We start from the raw sequence: 21371 nt of genomic DNA on the forward strand, positions 1-21371 counted from the left end.
CCAAGAGCTGAGTTCCTTGAGCGGCCTACACCAACCGAAGAGTTACAAAAGGTTTATTTTAACAATGACCCTAACAAATTTACCTATGTAGGTATGACACTCAGCTCGAAAGAAAGAGCTACATTCCAGAGGTTCTTACAACAATATGCCGATCTATTTGCTTGGACCCCTGCTAACATGCCCGGCATTGATCCTTCAGTCATCTCTCACAAATTGGCACTGGACCCATCTGTCTGACCTGTTGCACAGAAAAAGCGAAACTTAAGTCTTGAAAAGAAACAAGCATCTTTGGAAGAAACCAAAAAATTAATTAATGCTAGCTTTATACAGGAAATTCAGTTCACAACATGGTTGGCAAACGTCATCATGGTAAAAAAACACAATGGTAAATGGCGCATGTGTGTTGATTTCACCGATCTCAACAAAGCATGCCCAAAAGATTCCTATCCTTTACCATATATTGACTATTTAGTAGATAATGCTTCAGGTTACAAGACATTAAGTTTCATGGATGCGTATTCTGGTTATAACCATATTCTAATGCATCCATCTGATCAAAACAAAATTGCATTTATCACTGACTATGGAAATTACTGTTATAAGGTTATGCCTTTCGAACCTAAAAATGCAGGCACTACCTACCAACGCCTTATGGATAAGGTATTCGCAGATCAAATTGGTAGAAACCTAGAAGTGTATGTCGACGATATAGTGGCAAAAACAAAGCTCAGCGACAACCACCTTAACAATCTCTTAGAGATCTTCAATCAAGTACGACGATATAACATGCGACTGAACTCAGAGAAGTGCGCCTTTGGAGTGCAGGGAGGTAAATTCCTCGGATTCTTGCTTACAAATCGAGGAATAGAAGCCAACCCAAATAAATTCCGAGCTGTATTAAACATGGCAAGCCTAAAGACCATCAAAGAAGTCCAACGGTTAACAGGGAGACTTGTTGCACTATCTCGATTTTTACCTTGCTTAGCATCTAAGTCATGCTGCTTTTTTCAAACTTTAAAAAAGAAGAACCATTTTAATTGGACTAATGAATGTGAAGATTCTTTCATGAACATAAAAAACACTCTTTCAAAACCACCTATTTACAAAAACCCCTTCAAGGGGAAGAACTTTACTTATATTTATCCGTTATTGATTGGGCGATAAGCTCTGTTCTTGTTACAGAAAGGAAAAAACAGCAACAACCTATCTATTTTATTAGCAAGTCTTTATAGAACGCTGACTTTCGCTATCCAAACATTGAGAAATTGGCTTTAGCCTTGGTATTTTCAGCCTAACGTCTTCGACCATATTTTCAAAGCCATGTTATCCATGTTCGAACTGATCAACCACTATGACAAGTACTACAAAAACCAGAGCTGACTGGCCGACTAGTAAAATGGTCGGTTGAACTCTCTGAGTTTGACATCAGATACCAAAGACGAGGCCCAATAAAGTCTCAGTACCTCGTAGATTTCATCGCTGAATTTACTGTACCAAGTTCGGTGGATAACCCAACACAATGGACTCTATATGTGGATGGAGCATCCAACCCCCAAGGGTGCGGCACCAGGGTCTTGCTTGAAGACGGCAACGGTTTTGTTCTAGAACAAGCTTTACACCTTTCCTTCAAAGCAAGCAATAATCAAACAGAGTACAAAGTCGTAATTGCAGGACTCAGACTTGTAGCCGAACTAAAAATCTCAGATTTACAGGTATACTGTGATTCTCTGCTTGTTGTGCAGCAGGTAAATAGTCCCTTTCAAGTGAAAGACCCCTTATTAGCAAAATACTTGGATATTGTCAAAAAACTTATTTCTAATTTTTCAAAATTCGAAATTCTTCATATACCTCGTTAGCACAATACTCGAGCTGATATCTTATCTAAGCTCGCCAACACACAGACACCGAGTTTTACACTATATCAATCTGTACTACATGAACCGAGCATAAAACTAACCGAAGTTCTGAGTGTTACACAGGATGAAGATTGGCGAACACCCTATATAGAATATCTCAAGACTAGAGTGATTCCAGACAACATTGATAATGTGCGGCGATTTCACCAACAAGCATCTTTCTTTACCATATATAACAATTTTCTGTATAGACGAGATTTTTCTTATCCCATACTTAAATGTCTTTCCAGATCAGAGGCCGAGCTTGCACTCTCTAAAGCACACGAAGGTATATGCAGAACTTACATCAGAGCCCGTAGCTTATTCTCCAAAATACTACGGGCTGGTTTCTTTTGGCCAACGCTACAACAAGACTGCAGCGCAAAGGTAAAACACTGTGGCAATTGTCAGAAGATCACACACCTCCCAGCCGAGGTCCTTCACAATTCCGACATAAGTTGGCTCTTCAATCAACGGAGGTTCGATATCCTCGGCCCTTTCCCCTTAGCAAGGGGGCAGGTAAAATTTTTTATAGTTGTAATTGAATACTTTTCCAAATGGATAGAGGTACAACCTCTAACAAAAATAACATCAGAACAAATGATCTCCTTCATATGGAAGACTATTATTTGCAGATTTGGCATACTTCGACACATTATCATTGATAATGGTCGTTTGCCGATCATAAGTTTACCTCTTTTTTGTAGCGCTTGAAGATCAAACAACACTTCTCATCTGTGGAACATCCGCAAACAAACGGCTTAGCAGAAGCTGCCAACAAGGTTATCTTGCACGCTTTACGAAAGAAACTTGACGACGCAAAAGGTCTCTGGGCTGAATTAGTACCAGAGGTAATATGGGGATACAATACCACCATCCACTCAACAACAAAGGAAATGCCTTTTCGGAAAGTGTATGGCTCCGAAGCTATGTTACCTTTAGAAATATCTCAATCCTCCATTAGAACTCAAATAGATGACCATAATGAAGCCCAGCGTATAGACCTCGAATCAATTGAAGAAGTCAGAGATATTGCAACTCTCCGGCACCGAGTAATGCAGCAAATCATGTCCAGAAGACACAATCAAAAGGTCCATCCCCGATCATTTCAAGTAAATAAATTGGTACTTCACAAAACAGAACAGTCCCGAAGACCATCATCACATGGAAAGCTCGCCGCAAATTGGGAGGGCCCATTCCGAGTTATTGAAGTCCTCGGAAATGGGGCATGTCAGCTACAATCTTTGCATGGTACAACTATCCCTAACACCTGGAATGTTTCTTCTTTAAAACATTACTATAGTTAAAGCCAGTGACAGGCTTGTACTCTTTTTCCTATTACCATGATTTTTTTCCAAAAATAATTTTGCTTGGAGAGGTTTTAACGAGGCATGCCTACTTGCACCTTTGTAACCAAAGGTCAATCAATGTTATATAATTCTATATTTTCAGTTTGTTCTTTCCTATTCCAAAATTTCATATTTACTCGTACCTAAAATTTTAATTTGCCGAATTATGTTCACAAGCACAATGATCGGATTTCAGACATATATCTACCAAACTAAAATTCCGATCTATGCTCACAAATCTCAAAATTCGAATTATATCTCTTTGAGATATAACAATCAAACAAACTATTGACTAAGGTCAAGCAAGACAAATGCAAATACCATAAGCGTATTCCCAATTCTATCAAGCAAACAATGCAAATGTCCCCATCAAACCAATAATAATCCAAGGCAAATTTTGCAACAAATCATATTCACTAACAAATATATTTTGTTTAGATAGCAAAATCATATAAAGTCAAAAAGCTCCATACAGCGCAAACAAAGTCCCAACAAGCATAAAAGTTACTTTGCAAAAAATACAAATTCCATAAAAACAAACTACTCGATATTCTCGTCCTCCTCTTCAGTAGCGCCATCATCGTCCACCATAGCTCCATCTCAAACGATCTTTCCCGGATCCATTTGAGAGAAATCGAACTCAGGAACCAAAATCTTTGCCTGAAGCGATGCACGTTCAAAACCCTCAACAAATGAATCCAGTATTTCAGTTTCCTTACTCTTCTCCAAGTCCTTAAATTTTGCAGTTACCTCGATAACTTGACTCCTCATACTGTACAAGTCACTCTCTTTTTTCTTCAAGGCCTCAACTTCCTTAGCATAATTCTCCTTCACCAGCTGTAGCTCTTTTTCCCTTTTAGAAAGCTTAACTTCCAACTTGGCAATTTCATTTTTCCTCAACAGTAGCTCCTTCTTTAATTTATTCGACTCTCCACCTTGTTCCAATAACTTCTTAAGTTTAACCTCCTGGCTACGACCAAGGCTGGCCAATCGTAACCCCAGCACCTTCAAAAAACAAAAAACCAACAAAATACATGAAGACATAGACAATAAACAACACAAACGAGCAAACCAAACATACCTACATATATTGGTCAATGGTGATATCCTCGACCTCATCAGCCAAAGCCACATCTGCTGACGATTGACAAACCTCATCAGCCACGACCATAAAAGGAAAATCTTTTCCCCATATCGACAACCCATCACTATGGTCGGCCATATCATGGAGTTTCTTTTGATTATCCATAAAGGCATGAATTTCCTCTATAGGAATCTCCTTATCCTTCTCACTTGAACTCTCTGACAAATCCACAACATCGGATTTTCTTTTCTTCAATATGACCTTTTTTCACTTAGGGCGAGGTTGGTTAACCTCACCCACCCCGGCCCCCTTATCCGCTTTGGATGACGACCCTTCTTTTTCGAGATTTTTACTCTTCACCCGAGCTCTTAAGGTAGCCGCAGAAACACCGGGATATTTCCCCCTGAAACAAAAAACAAATCAAATAGTTAGGCAAATAGTCGAACTATGCCTACACCACCATATTTCACAAGCTTACTTAAGTAATCTATCACAGCTTGCCTATTCTCGTCCCATTGTAATAAATCGAAAACCGAGATTAATTCTTTTCGGTTGACAACTTCCACCAAGTACTAAATAACATATTCATTTCTCGGACTTATTGTTTTAAAACCGAGAATATTCTGAGGCTCTGAACACCACCACAAGGGAAACATTTCCCTTAAATCCTTATCTAAATAAAACGGAAAATCATCTTCAACATTTCTAACTTTCAAATACATTTCCTTAAAGTCCTTGAAGGAGGACTTATATAATTTAAAAATAGTAAACCCTGGAGAACTATTCAAATTAATCCAACCACCTTTCCAAACACCTTTGGCTTGGAACATAGAGAAGAACAGCTCTAGTGAGGATTTTTCTTCCAAATATTCCATCAAAACCTCAAAGCTTTGCAAAAAAGCCCACCCATTGGGATGAAGCTGAGAAGGGGCACAATTCAACTGCTTCAAAACTTGACATTGAAAGGCTGAAAATGGAAGCTTTACTCTCAGCTCATCCAAGACACAGCTATGCATGTAGAAGAATTCAAAACCCTCTCACCTGTCAAACACACGGTCCTCACTGGAGCATTGAAACAACTCCACACGAACTCCAGAACCTACTTTAATTATCTTCTTCACATCTATTTCTTTCACAGCTTCAGCATTAGTAAACAAAGAAGATCGCATTTTGACATCTTCACTAACCCAATCATATGACCAGTCCACTCTTTCCTTTTTCTTTTTCTCTTTCTCAAAACCCATATTCAAAAACAAGAAAACAAAAGATGAAGAAGGAAGAGCACACAAAGAGCAAAAAAAAAAAAATACGTACCTCTTTTACTCATTTCTTTCTCAGCAACCTTCTCAAGCATCTCTTAACCTAAGTGAAGGTATGATTTGCAAAAAACCATTTGGATTCCAATGCAGTTAATTAAACAAAACTATAATCCGTTGAATTCCATCAAAATCGTTCCATCAATCAAATCAACGGTTCAGATGGTGTTGGGAAATGAAAACCTCTTTCAGTGCCATCAATATCTTTCTCTCTCTTTATTTAAAACTATCATTTTTTCCAAACTATCATTTCATATTATTTTTAATAAAGTATGTTGAATTGGGAGCTCCATAACTATCCCACTTGCCGAGTTATAACTCATCAAAAGCTCAACCTGCTTCATTAAAAATATCCTCAGGCCAAGCTTAGGGGCTGTGATATGGCTGTTACAATCCGAAGCTATAACTCGACATCGTACGTTATAGCTCGGCTTAATGAGTCATAACTCGTCCAGACGGTATAGCTCAAAGCAAAATGCCTGGCAAGGCATCATAACGGCCGAATACAACATAACTCCCCTTCAACACAAATAATCATGACTAATGAAACCGTCATACACCTCCCCTTACATAAAGAAGGTAAGGTATTTTCGAAAGAACAGAAGAAGTTCACAATACTAAATTAAGCATTGGAGTGCCTTTTGTCGGTATACTCCCCCTTTTTTTGTTCTATCCACAACGTGAAAAACTTCTGGACGAAAAGCTTGAATCTCCAAGCATAAAGCTCTGTGCGAAGGACAATAGTTCAGTATCGATTGCAAGGGACCGAGTTACATCTAGGTTACTTGATGCGTGATCATCTTGTCTATCTTTTCCTAGTGAATTTGTATCTAAATTGTTGAATTTAATTAAGAATTAATTATATTTTAGCCACTATGGATGCTATTTTGAGTTTTGTACAATACTGTTTATTTTAGGTAGCATTTGGCGGAATTTGATGGAGTTTCTGCAGAGAAAGAGAAGAAGCCAAGGAGATGACCAGCGAATATCGACGCGGACGCATGGCTCACGCGACCGCGCGGAATGGAGGAAATCACAATGACGCGATCGCGTGCCTGACGCGAACGCGTGGACTGGAATCTGCACAAATGACGCGAACGCGTGGACGACGCGGACGCGTCACATGCGCCACGTGCAGAAAATATAGAAAAATACTGGGGGCGATTTCTGGGCCGTTTTGACCCAATTCTTAGCCCAGAAATCACAGATTAGAAGCTGCAGAATGGACAAATCAAGTGGTCCCCACCCATCAGTTGAAGACTTGTTAATTAATTCGAATTTAAATTCAAATCTTAAATTAGAAAAAGATATTATTTTAAGTTTAATTTTAAATATTAGATTTTAAAATTTATTAGGATTAGTTATAAAAAGGGATCTGATGCCATCAGATGGCAAGGCGGTACATTCTTACCTGAATCCTTATTTTCTCTTTTCCATGAGCAACTAAACCTCCACTGTTAAGGTTAGGGGCTCTGTCTATTGTATGGATTGATAATATTATTTTTCTATTTTAATTCATGTTTTGATTTATATTTCAATAATTGTTTTCGTTCTTTATTTTATGAATTTGGGTGGAACGGAAGTATGACCCATGTTCTATTTGAGTTCTTGTAAAACTTGGAAAAGCTCTTTACTTGAACAATAGCTTGAAAACACATTATCCTGAATTTGTAATTGTTTGTATTTAACGGGATACGTGACATATAATCCCTTTATCTTTGAATAATTAGGATTCTTGTGGCATATAAACTAGGATTCGATCATCACCCTCTAATTGGAATTAATTGACCAAGGAATTGGCAGTTGATGAATTTTAGAGGAGACTAGGAAGGTCTAAGGAATTAGGGTCTAGTCATAAATAGTTTGCCATGAATTAAATCTTGCATAATTAAAATAGTTAATAAGAAAAGTCAATCCAGAAAATAGATAACTCTGAAGCCTTAACTGCCTTCTCCATATATTATTCCCAACTTAATTACTTGCCCTTCTTCAATATTTTTTATATTGTTTAATCTCTTTTATACTGCATCTCAATACCAATTTTTGTTTGTCTAACTAAGCCTATCAAACACTATTGTTGCTTAGTCCATCAATCCTCGTGGGATCGACCCTTACTCACGTAAGATATTACTTGGTACGACCCGGTGCACTTGCCGGTTAGTAAGTGTGGTTGTAAAATACCGCACCATTACTCATCCAAGAATAGTAGGTATTCACCCACCGTGTTTTTTGACGTCCGAATTATTTTCACTCAATTAAAAAAAAGGCATATTACAACAGCACAAGAGACGAGTTATACCTTGGAAGTTCATTCACACAAGAACAGATTTTAACTTTTATATAAATAAAATAGATGTGTATAAAAATTAAACATTAACTTATGTATAGCTAAAGATATTCCAATGCTCAAATTAATTTAGGTAATATATTTTTAATTTTTTTTAGTTCTAAGAAAAGAAATAATTCAAAATATAGCTATAATATTATTTAGAGTAAAGTATCGTTTTTGTCCCCAATATTTGGGGTAAATCCCAAAGTTGTCCCTAACGTTTCAATCGTCCTATTTAAGTCCCTAACGTTTTAAAATTGACTCAATGTTGTCCTGCCGTTAGGGATCCGTTAACAGAATTGACGGCGGGACAAAATTGAGATGATTTTGAAACATTAGGGACTTAAATAGGACGAAAACGTTAGGGACAAAAATGATACATAAAAATAAATTTTAATTTAATTTTATCTTTTAATAATATTAATTTTTTACTGTATATAGTATTCAATTATTTTTTAATTACATCTAAATAAATTACACTTAATCACATTACTTTTATTTTAAATAAATTTATTTTTTTATAATTTTAAAAAATTTTGATACATTAGAGACAAAAGGTATAATTCATATTTTATTGTATATATATTATTTTTTTCTTTTCTGCAAGTTTATATACTAGTCATTCTATAAAAATTTCATGATAACTAAAAATCTTTAAGATTAAAATTATAAAAAAAAGTAATTTATTTAAAATGAAAGTAATATGATTAAGTGTAATTTACTTAGATGTGATTAAAAAATAATTGAATACTATGTATAGTAAAAAATTGATATTATTGAAGGATAAAATTAAAATTTATTTCTATGTATCATTTTTGTCCCCAACGTTTTCGTCCTATTTAAGTCCCTAACGTTTCAAAATCGTCTCAATTTTGTCCCGCCGTCAATTCTGTTAACGGATCCCTAACGACAGGACAACATTGAGTCAGTTTTGAAACGTTAGGGACTTAAATAGGACGATTGAAACGTTAGGGACAACTTTGGGACTTACCCAAACGTTGAGGACAAAAATGATACTTTACTCTATTATTCATGTTAAATTATTACAATGATGATTATGAGTTGTTTTTATTCATTATCGAATAAAAATGAGAGAAACTTTTTGGGACAACAATTTTTAGTATTTTTAACCATCAATTAATCAGTATAAACGTTAAATTATTTTTAATAAATAAATTTTATTAATTTATGTATGCAAATTCTAAAAAAATGTGGGTGCAAACTGTATTGATTTATGTAATAAATATTAGCCGAAAACATTGGTTCTGCTTTATCTACAAGATACATGAAGCAAATCACTGACTTGCTCTAGGCAAATGCCAACATGTTTGCTTGGACTCCGGCCGATATGACCCGGGAATCATAAGCCACAAACTTGCCTTGGACCCTAAAGCTCAACCGGTAAAGCAAAAGAAAAGACATTTGGGACAGAAAAAACAGATGCAGCCGACAAAGAAATTCAGAAACTATTAAGTGCAGGATTCATTCAGAAAATTTGCTTCACATCTTAGTTAGCAAATGTGGTAATTGTCAAAAAGAACTCGGAAAAATGGCAAATGTGCATCGATTTTACCAACCTAAACAAGGCCTGTCCCAAAGACTCGTATCCTATGACATGCATTGACAAGCTTGTTGACAGCACTTCTGGTTACAAAATATTAAGCTTCATGGACGCCTATTCAGACTATAATCAGATACTCATGCATCCTTCAGATGAGGACAAAACAGCCTTCATAACCGAGTATGGGAATTATTGTTACAAAGTTATGCCTTTCGGCCTCAAGAATGCAGGGGCCACCTACCAACATTTAATGGACAAGATTTTTCAAAATCAGATCGGGAGGAACATGGAGGTTTACGTAGATGATATGGTTGTCAAGTCAGAGAATGAAAAAGATCATTTGGCCGACTTCAAAGAGGTATTCGAGCAGTTGAGGAGGTATAATATGCACCTAAATCCGAAAAATGTGCTTTCAGAGTACAAGGGAGAAAGTTTTTGGGATTTATGTTAACCCACAGAGGAATCGAAGCAAACCCCGACAAGTGTAATGCGATCAATCAGATGAAATCTCCAACAACAATCAAAGAAGTGCAACAATTGACAGGAAGACTGGCGGCCTTATTAGGATTCCTGCCAACAATGGCGTCAAGATCAAGGCGTTTCTTTAGCACACTGCAAAAGTCTAGAAAATTTTGTATGGTCGGACAAGTGCGAAGAAGCTTTCGCTGAATTCAAACACATCCTATCATCACCTCCGATATTGAAAAAGCCAACATGTGGTAACCCACTCTATATACCTTTCCATTTCTACTAATTCAATTTCATCTGTCCTTGTAACAGAAATAGGTCAGGAGCAACACCCAGTCTACTTTATCAGCAAAATCCTACAAAATGCAAAAAATCGGTACCCGACCATTGAAAAACTAGCCTATGCTCACAGCACGATGCCTATGGCATTATTTTCAGAGCTACAAGATCATAATCTGAACTAATCATCCTCTGCGGCAAGTGCTTACACGACCAGATTTAGCAGGAAGGCTAACAAAATGGTTGGTTGAACTCTCAGAATATGACATCAGCTACCAAGCCCGAGGTTCACTCAAATCCCAAATACTAGCCGACTTTATAGCAGAATTTACCTCAACAAAGGAAATTTATTCCAAATGGGAATTATACGTTGACGGAGCCTCTAATGAGGACAGCAGGGGAGCCGGGATCGTCCTCAAGGACAAAGAAGGGGTCTCAACTGAACAATCAATAAAATACATGTTCTCAGTCAGCAACAACCAGTCCGAGTATGAAGCACTCCTGGCTGGCCTACGCCGAGCCAAGGAGAGCGGAATTTAACACATCAAAGTCTATTGTGATTCCCTGCTTGTAGTTCAACAGGTAAACGACGTATTCCAAGTATGCGAGCCTTCATTAGAACAATATTATACACAGGTAAAGTATTTAATTAAGCAAATTCAGAATTTTCAAATAACACATATCAATCGAAATGAAAATAATAGGGCCAATGTATTATCTAAGTTAGCTACATCAAGAAGAATGGGAAAACCATCTAATTTGTCACAAATAACACTGGAACAACCTAGTATATGCAGCAACCTTGTTTTGAGCTTGTCACAAGTAGGAGATTGGAGAACCCCCTATATCAACTTTCTGAAACACGAAACAATACCAACAACAGAAGGGAATCCTACACTCTTCAGGAAGAAAGCAAGTTTCTTCACCATTATTGGAGACAACCTTTATAGACGGGGATTATCTCGACCTCTTCTGAAGTGCTTAGGGGATGAAGATGCCACCTTAGCATTATCAGAAGCACCCGAAGGCATTTGTGGTACACATATAGGAGGCCGAAGATTGACAGCAAAGTTATTAAGGGCAGGATTTTATTGGCTGACTTTGAAGAAAGACTGTATGACAATGGTCAAACAGTGTGACAATTGCCATAGGTGCGCTCCGGTAATACACAATCTGGCCGAAATGTTACACACGTCAGAGGTCGGATGGCCATTCCACAGATGAGGGCTAGATATACTCGGCCCATTTCTAATTTCACAAGGCCAGAAAAAATTCCTACTTGTAGCAATTGACTACTTTACAAAATGGATAGAAGCTCAAACATTCGCCAGAATAACAGTAGACAAAGTACAAAGTTTCATTTGAAAATTTATCATACGCCGGTATGGATTGCCAATGGACATCGTTACTGATAATGGTAGACAATTTACCGATAAGAAGATAGCATCTTTCTTACAAAATTTAAACATTAAACACCATTTTTCATCGGTCGAGTACCCTCAAACCAATAGGCTCGCCGAGGCAGCTAACAAAGTTATCTTGCAGGCATTAAAGAAAAAGTTAACCCTAGCTAAAGCTCGGTGGGCCGAGCTAATACCAGAGATACTCTGGGGATACAACACAACCCAACAAGGTTCAACCAAGAAAACGCCTTTCAAGTTAGTCTTCGGAGCCGATGCCATGATCCCAGTAGAAATATCCCAAGGGTCAATCAAAACCGATCACTTAGATGAGAAGGCGAACAACCAAACTAGAAGTGCTGAGCTGGATGTAATAGAGGAGGAACGACAAGAAGCGAGGATACGGCAAGAAGCAATGCAGCTCATGATTCAACGCAAATATAACAAGAAGGTCAAACCTCGACCTCTAAATCTGGGAGACCTCATCCTCAAACGTCTCGAAGATGTTCGGAAGCCCCCAAGACAAGGCAAGCTCGCTGCAAATTGGGAGGGTCCCTTTCGAGTTTCACAAGTGCATGGCCGAGGTGCATATTCTTTGCAGACTTTAGAAGGAGTCGATTACCAAACACATAGAATATTTCATCATTACGACTGTATTACACTTAAGTATTTGTAACAATTTGAGGTTAGGGAGGTACTCTTTTTCCTACCACCGAGACTTTTTCCGAATAGGGTTTTACTCGGGGAGGTTTTAACGAGGCCGACCACCTCAAATCTTCTGAAATCTAACATCGGATATTGAATATCAATTTACTATCGCAAAAAGTGTGCAGTAAACAAGCATCAAATTTTATATATAAAGTCAAAATACGCAACTAAAAACGTTGCTAAGTCAAAAGCATAGTGCCAATTGTTTCAAATAAATGATAGTCTAACAAATTACAGATTTCACCAACTAAAACTACTTATCACCTACATCAACAGTCTCATCCTTGACCTAGGGGTGGAAAAAGGCCAGGCGGCCTGCCAGGGATCTGCAGCCTGGCCTGTGTTTGGCCTGGCCTATTATAAAATAGGCACATGCTTAGACTTTTATAAAAGCCTTATTATATTAATAGGTCAGGCCTAGGCTCACTAATTCGCCTGCCCTGGCCTGTCAGGCCTGTCTGGACCTCTTAATATATAATTATATATATAAATACTTTTTTTATTATTAACAAAATAATGAGATATTTTAAATTTACTATATTTAATTATAAATAATTTTGTATATTTTAAATACTTTAAAGTTTAAAACTTTTTATAAATATTAAATATGACATTTTATATATAAATATGTTTATTAAAAAATATTTTTTTAAATAATAATTTTATTTTTGTAAAAAAAAAATTAGCAGACCTTTTAACAGGCTTCAAGCCAGGCCAGGCTGAATAACAGGCTAGGCTTAGTATTTTAAAAAAAGCCTATAGCAGACTGCAGGTCAGGCTCAGGCCAATCAACTACGTGACAGGCCAGGCCTGTTAAGAGTAAAGCCTGGCCTGGCCTGACCTATTTCCACCCCCTACCTGGACCTCCATTCCAGGCTCGTCATCCACCAGTTTACCATCAACAACAATTTTGTAACATCAAACTGGCTAATCTCGAAGCTAGGTGCAAAGACAGAAACCTGACTAACTGCGCGGTCAAATCTGGCAGCAAACATTTCTAGCTCTTCATCCTCCAATTCATGAACTCGAGATGTCAGATTTCCCTTCTCGGTGTCAGCCTATTTCAACTGTCCTTGACGAGATCGGATCTGCTCTTGCAAGTTCCCAATCTCGACCTCCATGTCTTTCATCTTCTTGGTGAGACCAATGACCACTTCATCCTATACAGCGACTGACTTCTCAAGCTTCATAACTTTTTCCTTTTCAATTTTCTCCTCAACCCCGGATAACTCGGTAGTACGACCAACACAGAGCAATCTTGTGCCAAGTACTTTCAGAAATTACATACTTGGTCAAACAACAGATCCAAAAACAATACAAAACCAAATGACACTACACATACCTGCATATACTGACCGATCACCTCTTTTCCAATGTCTCTGAGAAGCTCAACATCCTTAAGGTTCTGAGCAACCCTATCAGCAAGGGCACCAAAAGGAAATCGATCGCTCCAGATCGACTCTGTAGCACCATTAGCCATAAAATCGTGAAGACGGGATTGCCTCTTCACCCCACTCCTAACTCCAGATTCAAATACCAGATCCACTCCGGACAGAATCTCTAATGATCTCTCATATTCCATATTTTTTCCTTTCTCTCCTTGTGGATGGGCACTGGATTGTGCAACATCGGCGGTAGTGTCTTTATCAACCTTCTCAGTCGAAGTTTCTTACCTTCTTTCTTTTTCTGGTCCAAAAAAGTCTTCATACGCGTCAAGGAGGCACCCTCCCACCTGTAATAACAAGAGATATATTACAAATAGAAAAAGAAGGAAATACACCAAATAAAAAACAAGTAAACACCTTACCAATATAGTCTTTCAAACCTTTAGAATTATTCTCAAGTTTTAAAACCTCATCGATACATAACAGCTTTCCAGAGGAGAAACAGTCAATTAAGTAGTCCAAAAATAAGTCCTCTTCATTAGACCTACCCACTGCCTCTAGAATCTGCATTGGTTCGAGACACTAGTATAGGGAAAAATGTTCCCCTAGCTCCAAATCTAAGAAAAACGGATACTCTGTCTCACACGACCGAACTTTAACAAACAACTCTTTGAAGCTCTTAAATGACGATTTGTACAACATAAAAAGGGACCTACCAGGATAACTACTCAAATTTATCCAAAGACCCTTAGAACCCCTTTCGCTTGAAAAAGCAAGAAGAAGATATTTAATGAAAGAGCAATCTCCAGAAAGTTCATCAAACATTTAAAGGCACGAAGAAAGGCCCAGGAATTTGGATGCAACTGCGACAGAGCACAGTTGAGCTGCATCAACACCAAATATTCAAAAGCCGAAATGGAAGTTTCACACCTAATTCAGTAAACACACAAGTATATATATAAAAATAGGCCCAATCCCCCCTTTTCTCACAAACCTTATCCTCCCCAAAATAGGGGAGCAACTGAATACCTACACCAGAGCCACTACGGGCCCAGTTCGCGGTATTTAACAAAGATAAACACTTCTCACTTTGGAGAAGGGAGGTGCGGCACTTAACGTCTGCATGCACCCACTCATACCAGTCATCTTTAAGCTCTACAACTTTATCCTCTGGTCTTTTCATGGTAAAAAACTTAACAAAGGTAAAGTAAAGGGTGTTCAAGTAAGCATTAGCAAGGGAAGCAAACAATCTGATCAAACTTAGCCATCAGATTAAGGGGACCGTTCAGATAGCCAAAAGCCTAGCGGTCAGGATTACTTCGAAACAACACCCCACTACCATTTATTGCAAACGTGGCTTAGTGGTTTCTAGAGACCATAAACGCACAACAATCATTAAATGTAGAAAGTAGCAGTTACTAATGAGTCGGCAGCATGCTGAGCTTGGGGGCTCGGATGGAGTTGAAACGGGCATAACGTCGGAAATTCGGATAAAAGTTCAACTTGCTACTGACATTAGCAAGTCAAACTTGAGGGCTATGATCCGTACCAAAAAACTCGACCCGACGTTATACCTCAGATCAGCTAAGTCAAAATTCGGTTATACCAAATAAACAATATATACGCTACACTTCAGGTAAAATCCTACGATTCTCAGAGTCATAAGAATAGTGCTCGTTCAAGCATAAATAAGCTGCTACGAGTAACCTAAAACAGACAAGCTATACACTCAAAACAGTACAAAAACTAGCCATTATTGTTTTGTGATCACGAACTGACTTAAGTATTGGAGTCCTTTTTGCAGATTCTTCACATTGCTCAGACGAGAAAGGAGCTTGCGGTACAGTGCATAGGAAAAGGACGCTATCAGTGCTTTTCTTGCTGTCACTGACCTATACCTCGGAGCCCAACTTCAGACTGAAACAAATATATGTGTAAAAATTATATATTTTTTGTGTACAAAATTTTTATAAATATAAATATAAATTATTGCCAGTCAAGTGCAGATAAAAAATAATAATATTTAAGGGTGATGTGGCATTCCTCTAAAAATAAAGTAACTGTTTTTATTCCATGAATATCTTGAATTTAATCGATTTATAATGATGGGATCATATACCATCTAATAAAATCAATATATTTATTAGTTAGGTTTTTAAATTGAAGAATATTATATTTACTATTTGTTTATATATTTTTGGTTAGTTTTTTATGATTTAAAAATTTAAATTTAATTTTTTATATAATAACAAATATAAAAAAAAATAAAAAAAATAGTCCATGGTTTCTCTTTTAAATTTGGGCAAAAGCCTTTGTTGACAAGATAGCACAGAGACAGAGACCAGGAAATAGAAAATAAGGTGGAAATGGATTCCGGGGTCAACTTGCTCGCCTCACCTCTCCTCTGCTTTTCTCATATTTGATATATATATATCATATTCATTTCAACTCATAATATATACGAAATCTACCAAGAAATTGTCATAACCCTCGATGAAGAAGCCAAAAACGCTTCATATACCCTCTCAACATTCACACACAACTCTCTCACCTTTCCACAAACATGCCAACCTCATTCACTAGTTTCCTTAAACACCTCCTCATTTCCTTCTTCCTCTTCTTCCTCACTTCATCAAACTCTTCCGATACATTAACCGGAACACAAGTTCTTACTACCAACCAAACCCTCTTATCACAGAACCAAACCTTCGTTCTCGGCTTCTTCAGAGGTTCCAACACCAACTATTACCTCGGAATATGGTACAACAACATCAATCCTCAAACCAGAGTTTGGGTTGCAAACAGAGACAACCCCATTGACAACTCCACAGGCTATCTCAAGATCGGAGACAACGGAAACTTTGTCCTTCTCAATTCATCCGGCAACCCCGCATGGTCCTCCAACCAAACCAGTGCCAAGAATCCAGTTCTCCAGCTCCTGGAAACCGGTAACCTTGTTCTCAAAGATTCAGAACAGAGCAACAACTACCTATGGCAGAGCTTCGATTACCCAACAGATACCTTGCTACCGGGGATGCAGATGGGTTGGAACTTCGACACAGGAATTGAGAAGCACTTAACATCGTGGAAGGTCACAGGTGAAGACCCTTCTTCCGGTGACTACACTTTCAAGCTAGATTACCGCGGTTTACCTGAGATTTTTCTGAGGAGAAACCAGACTATCATATACCGAAGTGGTTCCTGGAATGGTGAGAGATTCAGCGGAGTTCCAGAGATGGACACCGATACTGATTCCATTGTGTTCAGCTTCTCCGATGACGCGCACGGCGTGTTCTACTCTTTCTCCATCGGGAACGCTTCTTTGTTATCGAGGCTAACGGTGACCTCAGATTCAGACGGAGAACTTCAAAGGCGGACGTGGATAGCGAGCAGCGAAACTTGGAACAAGTTCTGGTACGCACCGGCGGATCAATGCGACCATTACAGGGAGTGTGGTCCGTACGGAGTGTGTGACAATAATGCATCGCCGGTTTGCACATGTATGAAAGGGTTCAGTCCTAAGAACCCTCAGGCTTGGAATCTGAGAGATGGATCTGGCGGGTGTGTGAGGAACACCGATCTGGATTGCCCGACTGACAAGTTCTTGCATCTTGAGAGCATGAAGCTGCCGGAGACGACGACGGTGTTTGTTAACAGAAGTATGACGTTAACGGAATGCGAGAGCCTGTGCCAACGGAATTGTTCATGCACTGCATATGCAAACATTGATATCACAAATGGCGGAAGTGGTTGTGTTATGTGGCTTGGTCAACTCTTTGACTTGAGGAACTACCCTTCCGGCAGTGGCCAAGATCTCTATGTTCGATTATCAGCTGCTGATATAGGTATATATGTTTCTTTCTTTCTTTTTTTAAGATATTCTCTTGCTTATGGTGTGCATATATACATGATTAATTATTTGGAACTAGAACAGTATTATTAAAGAGGTGAGAATTGAGATGCTTTCAAAGGGGAAATGGGACGAATATGGCTAGCTAGTGGCAATAAATCGCAATAAGTGGTTCCAGCAGGACCCAGGATGGTAACGTAGTTATATCATATCGGCCACATGGAATGATTCGATATATAAATTGTCATAAATAAGTATCTTCAAAATAGTCTTCTGGTAGGTTCCTCCCATTTGAATCTTCTTAAAAAAGAGGATGTGGGTGGATATTGTTCCACCCGACTCGGTGATTCAAGGTATTGAACCTCGGGTTGTGTCCCCCTGAAATTGTTGCGTGAGTTTTGTGGATGAAAAGAATGATTTGTTTTTTTTTTTTCTTTTTGGTTTAGGAAAAGAATGATTTGTTAAAAGACTTAAAGGAGCTCTGTGTTGGGCCCACTAACCTTTTTATGCTTCGGCCTTCGAGAATGACTGCGACATGGGTCTGCGGGAATTTTTAAACAATCGGCTCCTAAACGGTGTGTCATGGGCCTACCAATTTGACTTTCTAGGATTTCTTGGCCCAGCAGTCATAAAACAGAGTTGGAGTTTCTATTGAGAATATCAGCGCTTTTAGCTTATAATAATTGGTTGTTAAATGACATTCTTTTAATAATATAATTAAAAAAATTCAATAAGTATTAAGAATTTAATTTTGTTACACTGTAATTTTATAGGTACATCCAATTAAATATCATTATGTAAGTAAAAATAACTATCTTTTATATTGACTACATAAATAGTCATTTAAAAAAACAAATATAATTAAACAACTGTAAAAAATATTGTTAGTAGTTAGTATATTAATATTAAACTCAAATATTATATATATATATATATATATATAAATTGTTCGTGAATATAATTTTGACTACTTTTACTTACATGACATTTCTTATGTTCTAATTGAGTGATTTCATGATGTTGTATGAATTGTTCGAATAATGATAAACATTTTTTTCCACAAAATTGCTTCTAACTCTTCTCAACCATTTGTTTTTCTGACTTGTTACACTCGTCATTTTCATGTGAATTTCGTGAGAAAAATTTTATATGAAATAGCTAACCCTCCAAATGATAGCCATATTCACACTCCCATATGGTTTTGTTGACTAAAAAAATATTGCTGTAAGGAAAAGAATTTTTTGCTTCTATAAATATAAAAAGCTATGTTGATTATGACTTATTAGTGTATAAACTGTAAATAATTACATATAATTGCATACTGATACGTGTTAATTTAATTTAATTGACTGCTTGAAAAGGTTAGTAGATATTATATCAAATTAGACAAAGACTATTCTTTAATGAATGTGGGTAAAGGATTCAATAAGTTGGCAAGAGTAGGTAAAGAGAAAGAGCAACTGGGCAACGGTAGGTGAATATGAATATGAATATCTCAGACTATTATGGCTGCTGTAACCGTGAGACTTAAACAACCACATAAATGCTTACATACTATGCAACATTTCATACTTGATAATGAGGATAGTTAAGTGGGAGTGTGACTTATTAGCTTTAGATCTTTGACTATTTTACTTTCCTTTGTTGAGTCTTATCTTCTCCTTGCAATAGCATATCTTAATGCTAGAAAAAAAAAAAATCAAATAGATATTTATACTAAAAGATTCTATCTTAATTAATCATGGTGACACAGGATCTGCTGGCTCCAAACATCGTAAAGCTGAGGCTATAGGCATCTCACTTAGTGTAGTTGCTATAGTTTTGGGATTGGTTGCTATTTGTTACTTAAGGAAGAAGAAACAACACAGAGGTAATGGATAATGTCCTTCAATTGAATGCCTATATACATAGGATATGTTGTTTGTGCAACATAAATAAATTTTCATTATTCCAGGTTCAATTCACAGAAGTCATGATTTGCTAATGAATGAGGGGGTGCCTTCTAGAGGACACTCGGGTGACAGGAACATGGATGATCTAGAGTTGCCCATGTTTGATTTTGATACCTTAACAATGGCTACCAACAACTTCTCTCAAGATAATAAACTTGGACAAGGAGGATTTGGTAGTGTTTATAGGGTAAGTTGTTTTTTCATTACTTATCTGCCATGATTCCTTTAAATTGCTGGTCACTCAACAAAACACCTATACTTATGACTATGACTATATCAGGGAAGTTTGATTGAAAGCCAAGAAATTGCTGTAAAGAGGTTATCAAAAGACTCTGGACAAGGAATTGAGGAGTTTAAGAATGAGGTCAAGTTAATTGTCAAGCTCCAACATCGAAACCTTGTTCGGCTGCTTGGTTGCTGCATTGAGAAGGATGAGAAGATGTTGGTGTATGAATATATGGAAAACAGAAGCCTTGACTCCATTTTGTTTGGTAACTAGCTTCAACACATACTTGTTTTGCTTATTATGTGCTTCATTGGTTTTAATTTGTTTGAATACTTTATACTAATGAGAATTTATGTGTTCAGACAAAGCTAAAAGATCCTTGCTAGATTGGAAAAGTCGATTCAATATTATATGTGGGATAGCTAGAGGACTTCTTTATTTGCACCAAGATTCTAGATTTCGGATTATTCATAGGGATCTCAAAGCAAGCAATATTCTACTTGACAGTGAAATGAACCCAAAGATATCTGACTTTGGGATGGCCAGAATTTTTGGAAGTAATCAAACAGAAGCAAATACAATAAGAGTTGTTGGAACATAGTAAGTACTACAATAGCTTATCATACTACTTCCGAAAATATCAAATATGGTAATTTTCTTATGTCTTTGTTTTTAATATGCAGTGGTTATATGTCTCCTGAATATGCTATGGACGGAAATTTCTCAGTAAAATCTGACGTTTTTAGTTTCGGAGTTCTAGTATTGGAAATAATTACGGGCAAGAAAAATAGAGGGTTTTACTATGCCAATGATGAATTGAATCTTTTGGGCAACGTAAGTGAAAGAGCTTCCTTAATTAGAGTATTACCTGTTTACATGAAAATATGATTCTCCTTCCAAGAAATAATTTGTTGTACTTTCTTGCAGGTGTGGAGGCAATGGAATGAAGGAACTGCTTTAGAACTAGTTGATCAATCCATTGGCAATTCATATGCAGAATCTGAAGTTCTAAGATGCATACATGTTGGTCTCTTATGTGTCCAAGAACGTGCAGAAGATAGACCAACAATGTCCTCGGTAGTTTTAATGTTGAGTAGTGAAGCTGCATTAATGCCACGTCCTAAAGATCCTGGCTTTTCTCTAAGAAAGAATCATCCAGAGACGGATTCATCTTCAAGTAATCAAGATAAAACATGGAGTGTGAATCAAGTCACAGTCACAATGCTAAATGCTAGGTAGCTAAAGAAATTTGAAATCATACAATATACTTGTATATTCTCAAAAGAATGAAAATTTTTCTTAATTCATTTTTCTCATTTTATAGTTGCGGCTTCTTCTAGATCTATTTTGATATTATTTTGTGTAATATGTAAGAAATGAATTCACTGATAGAAAAAAGGGTATATTTTCCTTGGTTCAAATTATCTGTCATTTACACATTTTAACAAATATTTATTGCAAGCTTCATTTATTTTTCACAGCAATATGGTTGTGTGATTGTGTGTAGTAGTTGCAGAGTTTATGAACTAAATAGAAACTAATATCTATTTCATTAAAGATTGCACAAAT

The 21371-nt window shown here is 37.2% G+C and overlaps 2 protein-coding genes across 2 annotated transcripts; both read left to right on the top strand.

Annotated features, from left to right (window-relative positions):
* Nucleotides 1–347: 347 nt before the first annotated feature.
* LOC140182914 (uncharacterized) lies at nt 348–3202 on the top strand. Its single transcript, XM_072230886.1, has 4 exons — nt 348–369; nt 488–829; nt 1375–1745; nt 2603–3202. Exons 1-4 carry the CDS (start codon nt 348–350, stop codon nt 3200–3202), a joined length of 1335 nt encoding a protein of 444 aa, XP_072086987.1.
* Nucleotides 3203–16094: 12892 nt separating this feature from the next.
* On the top strand, nt 16095–21223 carry LOC112784455 (receptor-like serine/threonine-protein kinase SD1-8). The gene is made up of 7 exons (XM_025827657.3): nt 16095–17619; nt 19378–19494; nt 19579–19763; nt 19857–20067; nt 20165–20402; nt 20486–20636; nt 20730–21223. The coding sequence occupies exons 1-7, from the start codon at nt 16338–16340 to the stop codon at nt 21039–21041; spliced, it is 2496 nt and encodes an 831-aa protein (XP_025683442.1). The 5' UTR covers nt 16095–16337; the 3' UTR covers nt 21042–21223.
* Nucleotides 21224–21371: the final 148 nt, after the last annotated feature.

This window comes from Arachis hypogaea, chromosome 20 (genome assembly GCF_003086295.3).
Source record: "Arachis hypogaea cultivar Tifrunner chromosome 20, arahy.Tifrunner.gnm2.J5K5, whole genome shotgun sequence".
Lineage (NCBI taxonomy): Eukaryota > Viridiplantae > Streptophyta > Magnoliopsida > Fabales > Fabaceae > Arachis > Arachis hypogaea.

What these genes read in the sequence shown, in the direction of transcription:
- LOC112784455 (XM_025827657.3), top strand. Translation starts at nt 16,338, where the DNA reads ATGCCAACCTCATTCACTAGTTTCCTTAAACACCTCCTCATTTCCTTC. An exon ending in GAAGAAGAAACAACACAGAG is followed by an intron (nt 19,495 to 19,578) that starts GTAATGGATAAT and finishes TCATTATTCCAG; the next exon opens with GTTCAATTCACAGAAGTCAT. An exon ending in GATTTGGTAGTGTTTATAGG is followed by an intron (nt 19,764 to 19,856) that starts GTAAGTTGTTTT and finishes TGACTATATCAG; the next exon opens with GGAAGTTTGATTGAAAGCCA.
- LOC140182914 (XM_072230886.1), top strand. Translation starts at nt 348, where the DNA reads ATGGTTGGCAAACGTCATCATG. An exon ending in GGTTGGCAAACGTCATCATG is followed by an intron (nt 370 to 487) that starts GTAAAAAAACAC and finishes ATAATGCTTCAG; the next exon opens with GTTACAAGACATTAAGTTTC. An exon ending in CGCCTTTGGAGTGCAGGGAG is followed by an intron (nt 830 to 1,374) that starts GTAAATTCCTCG and finishes TACAAAAACCAG; the next exon opens with AGCTGACTGGCCGACTAGTA.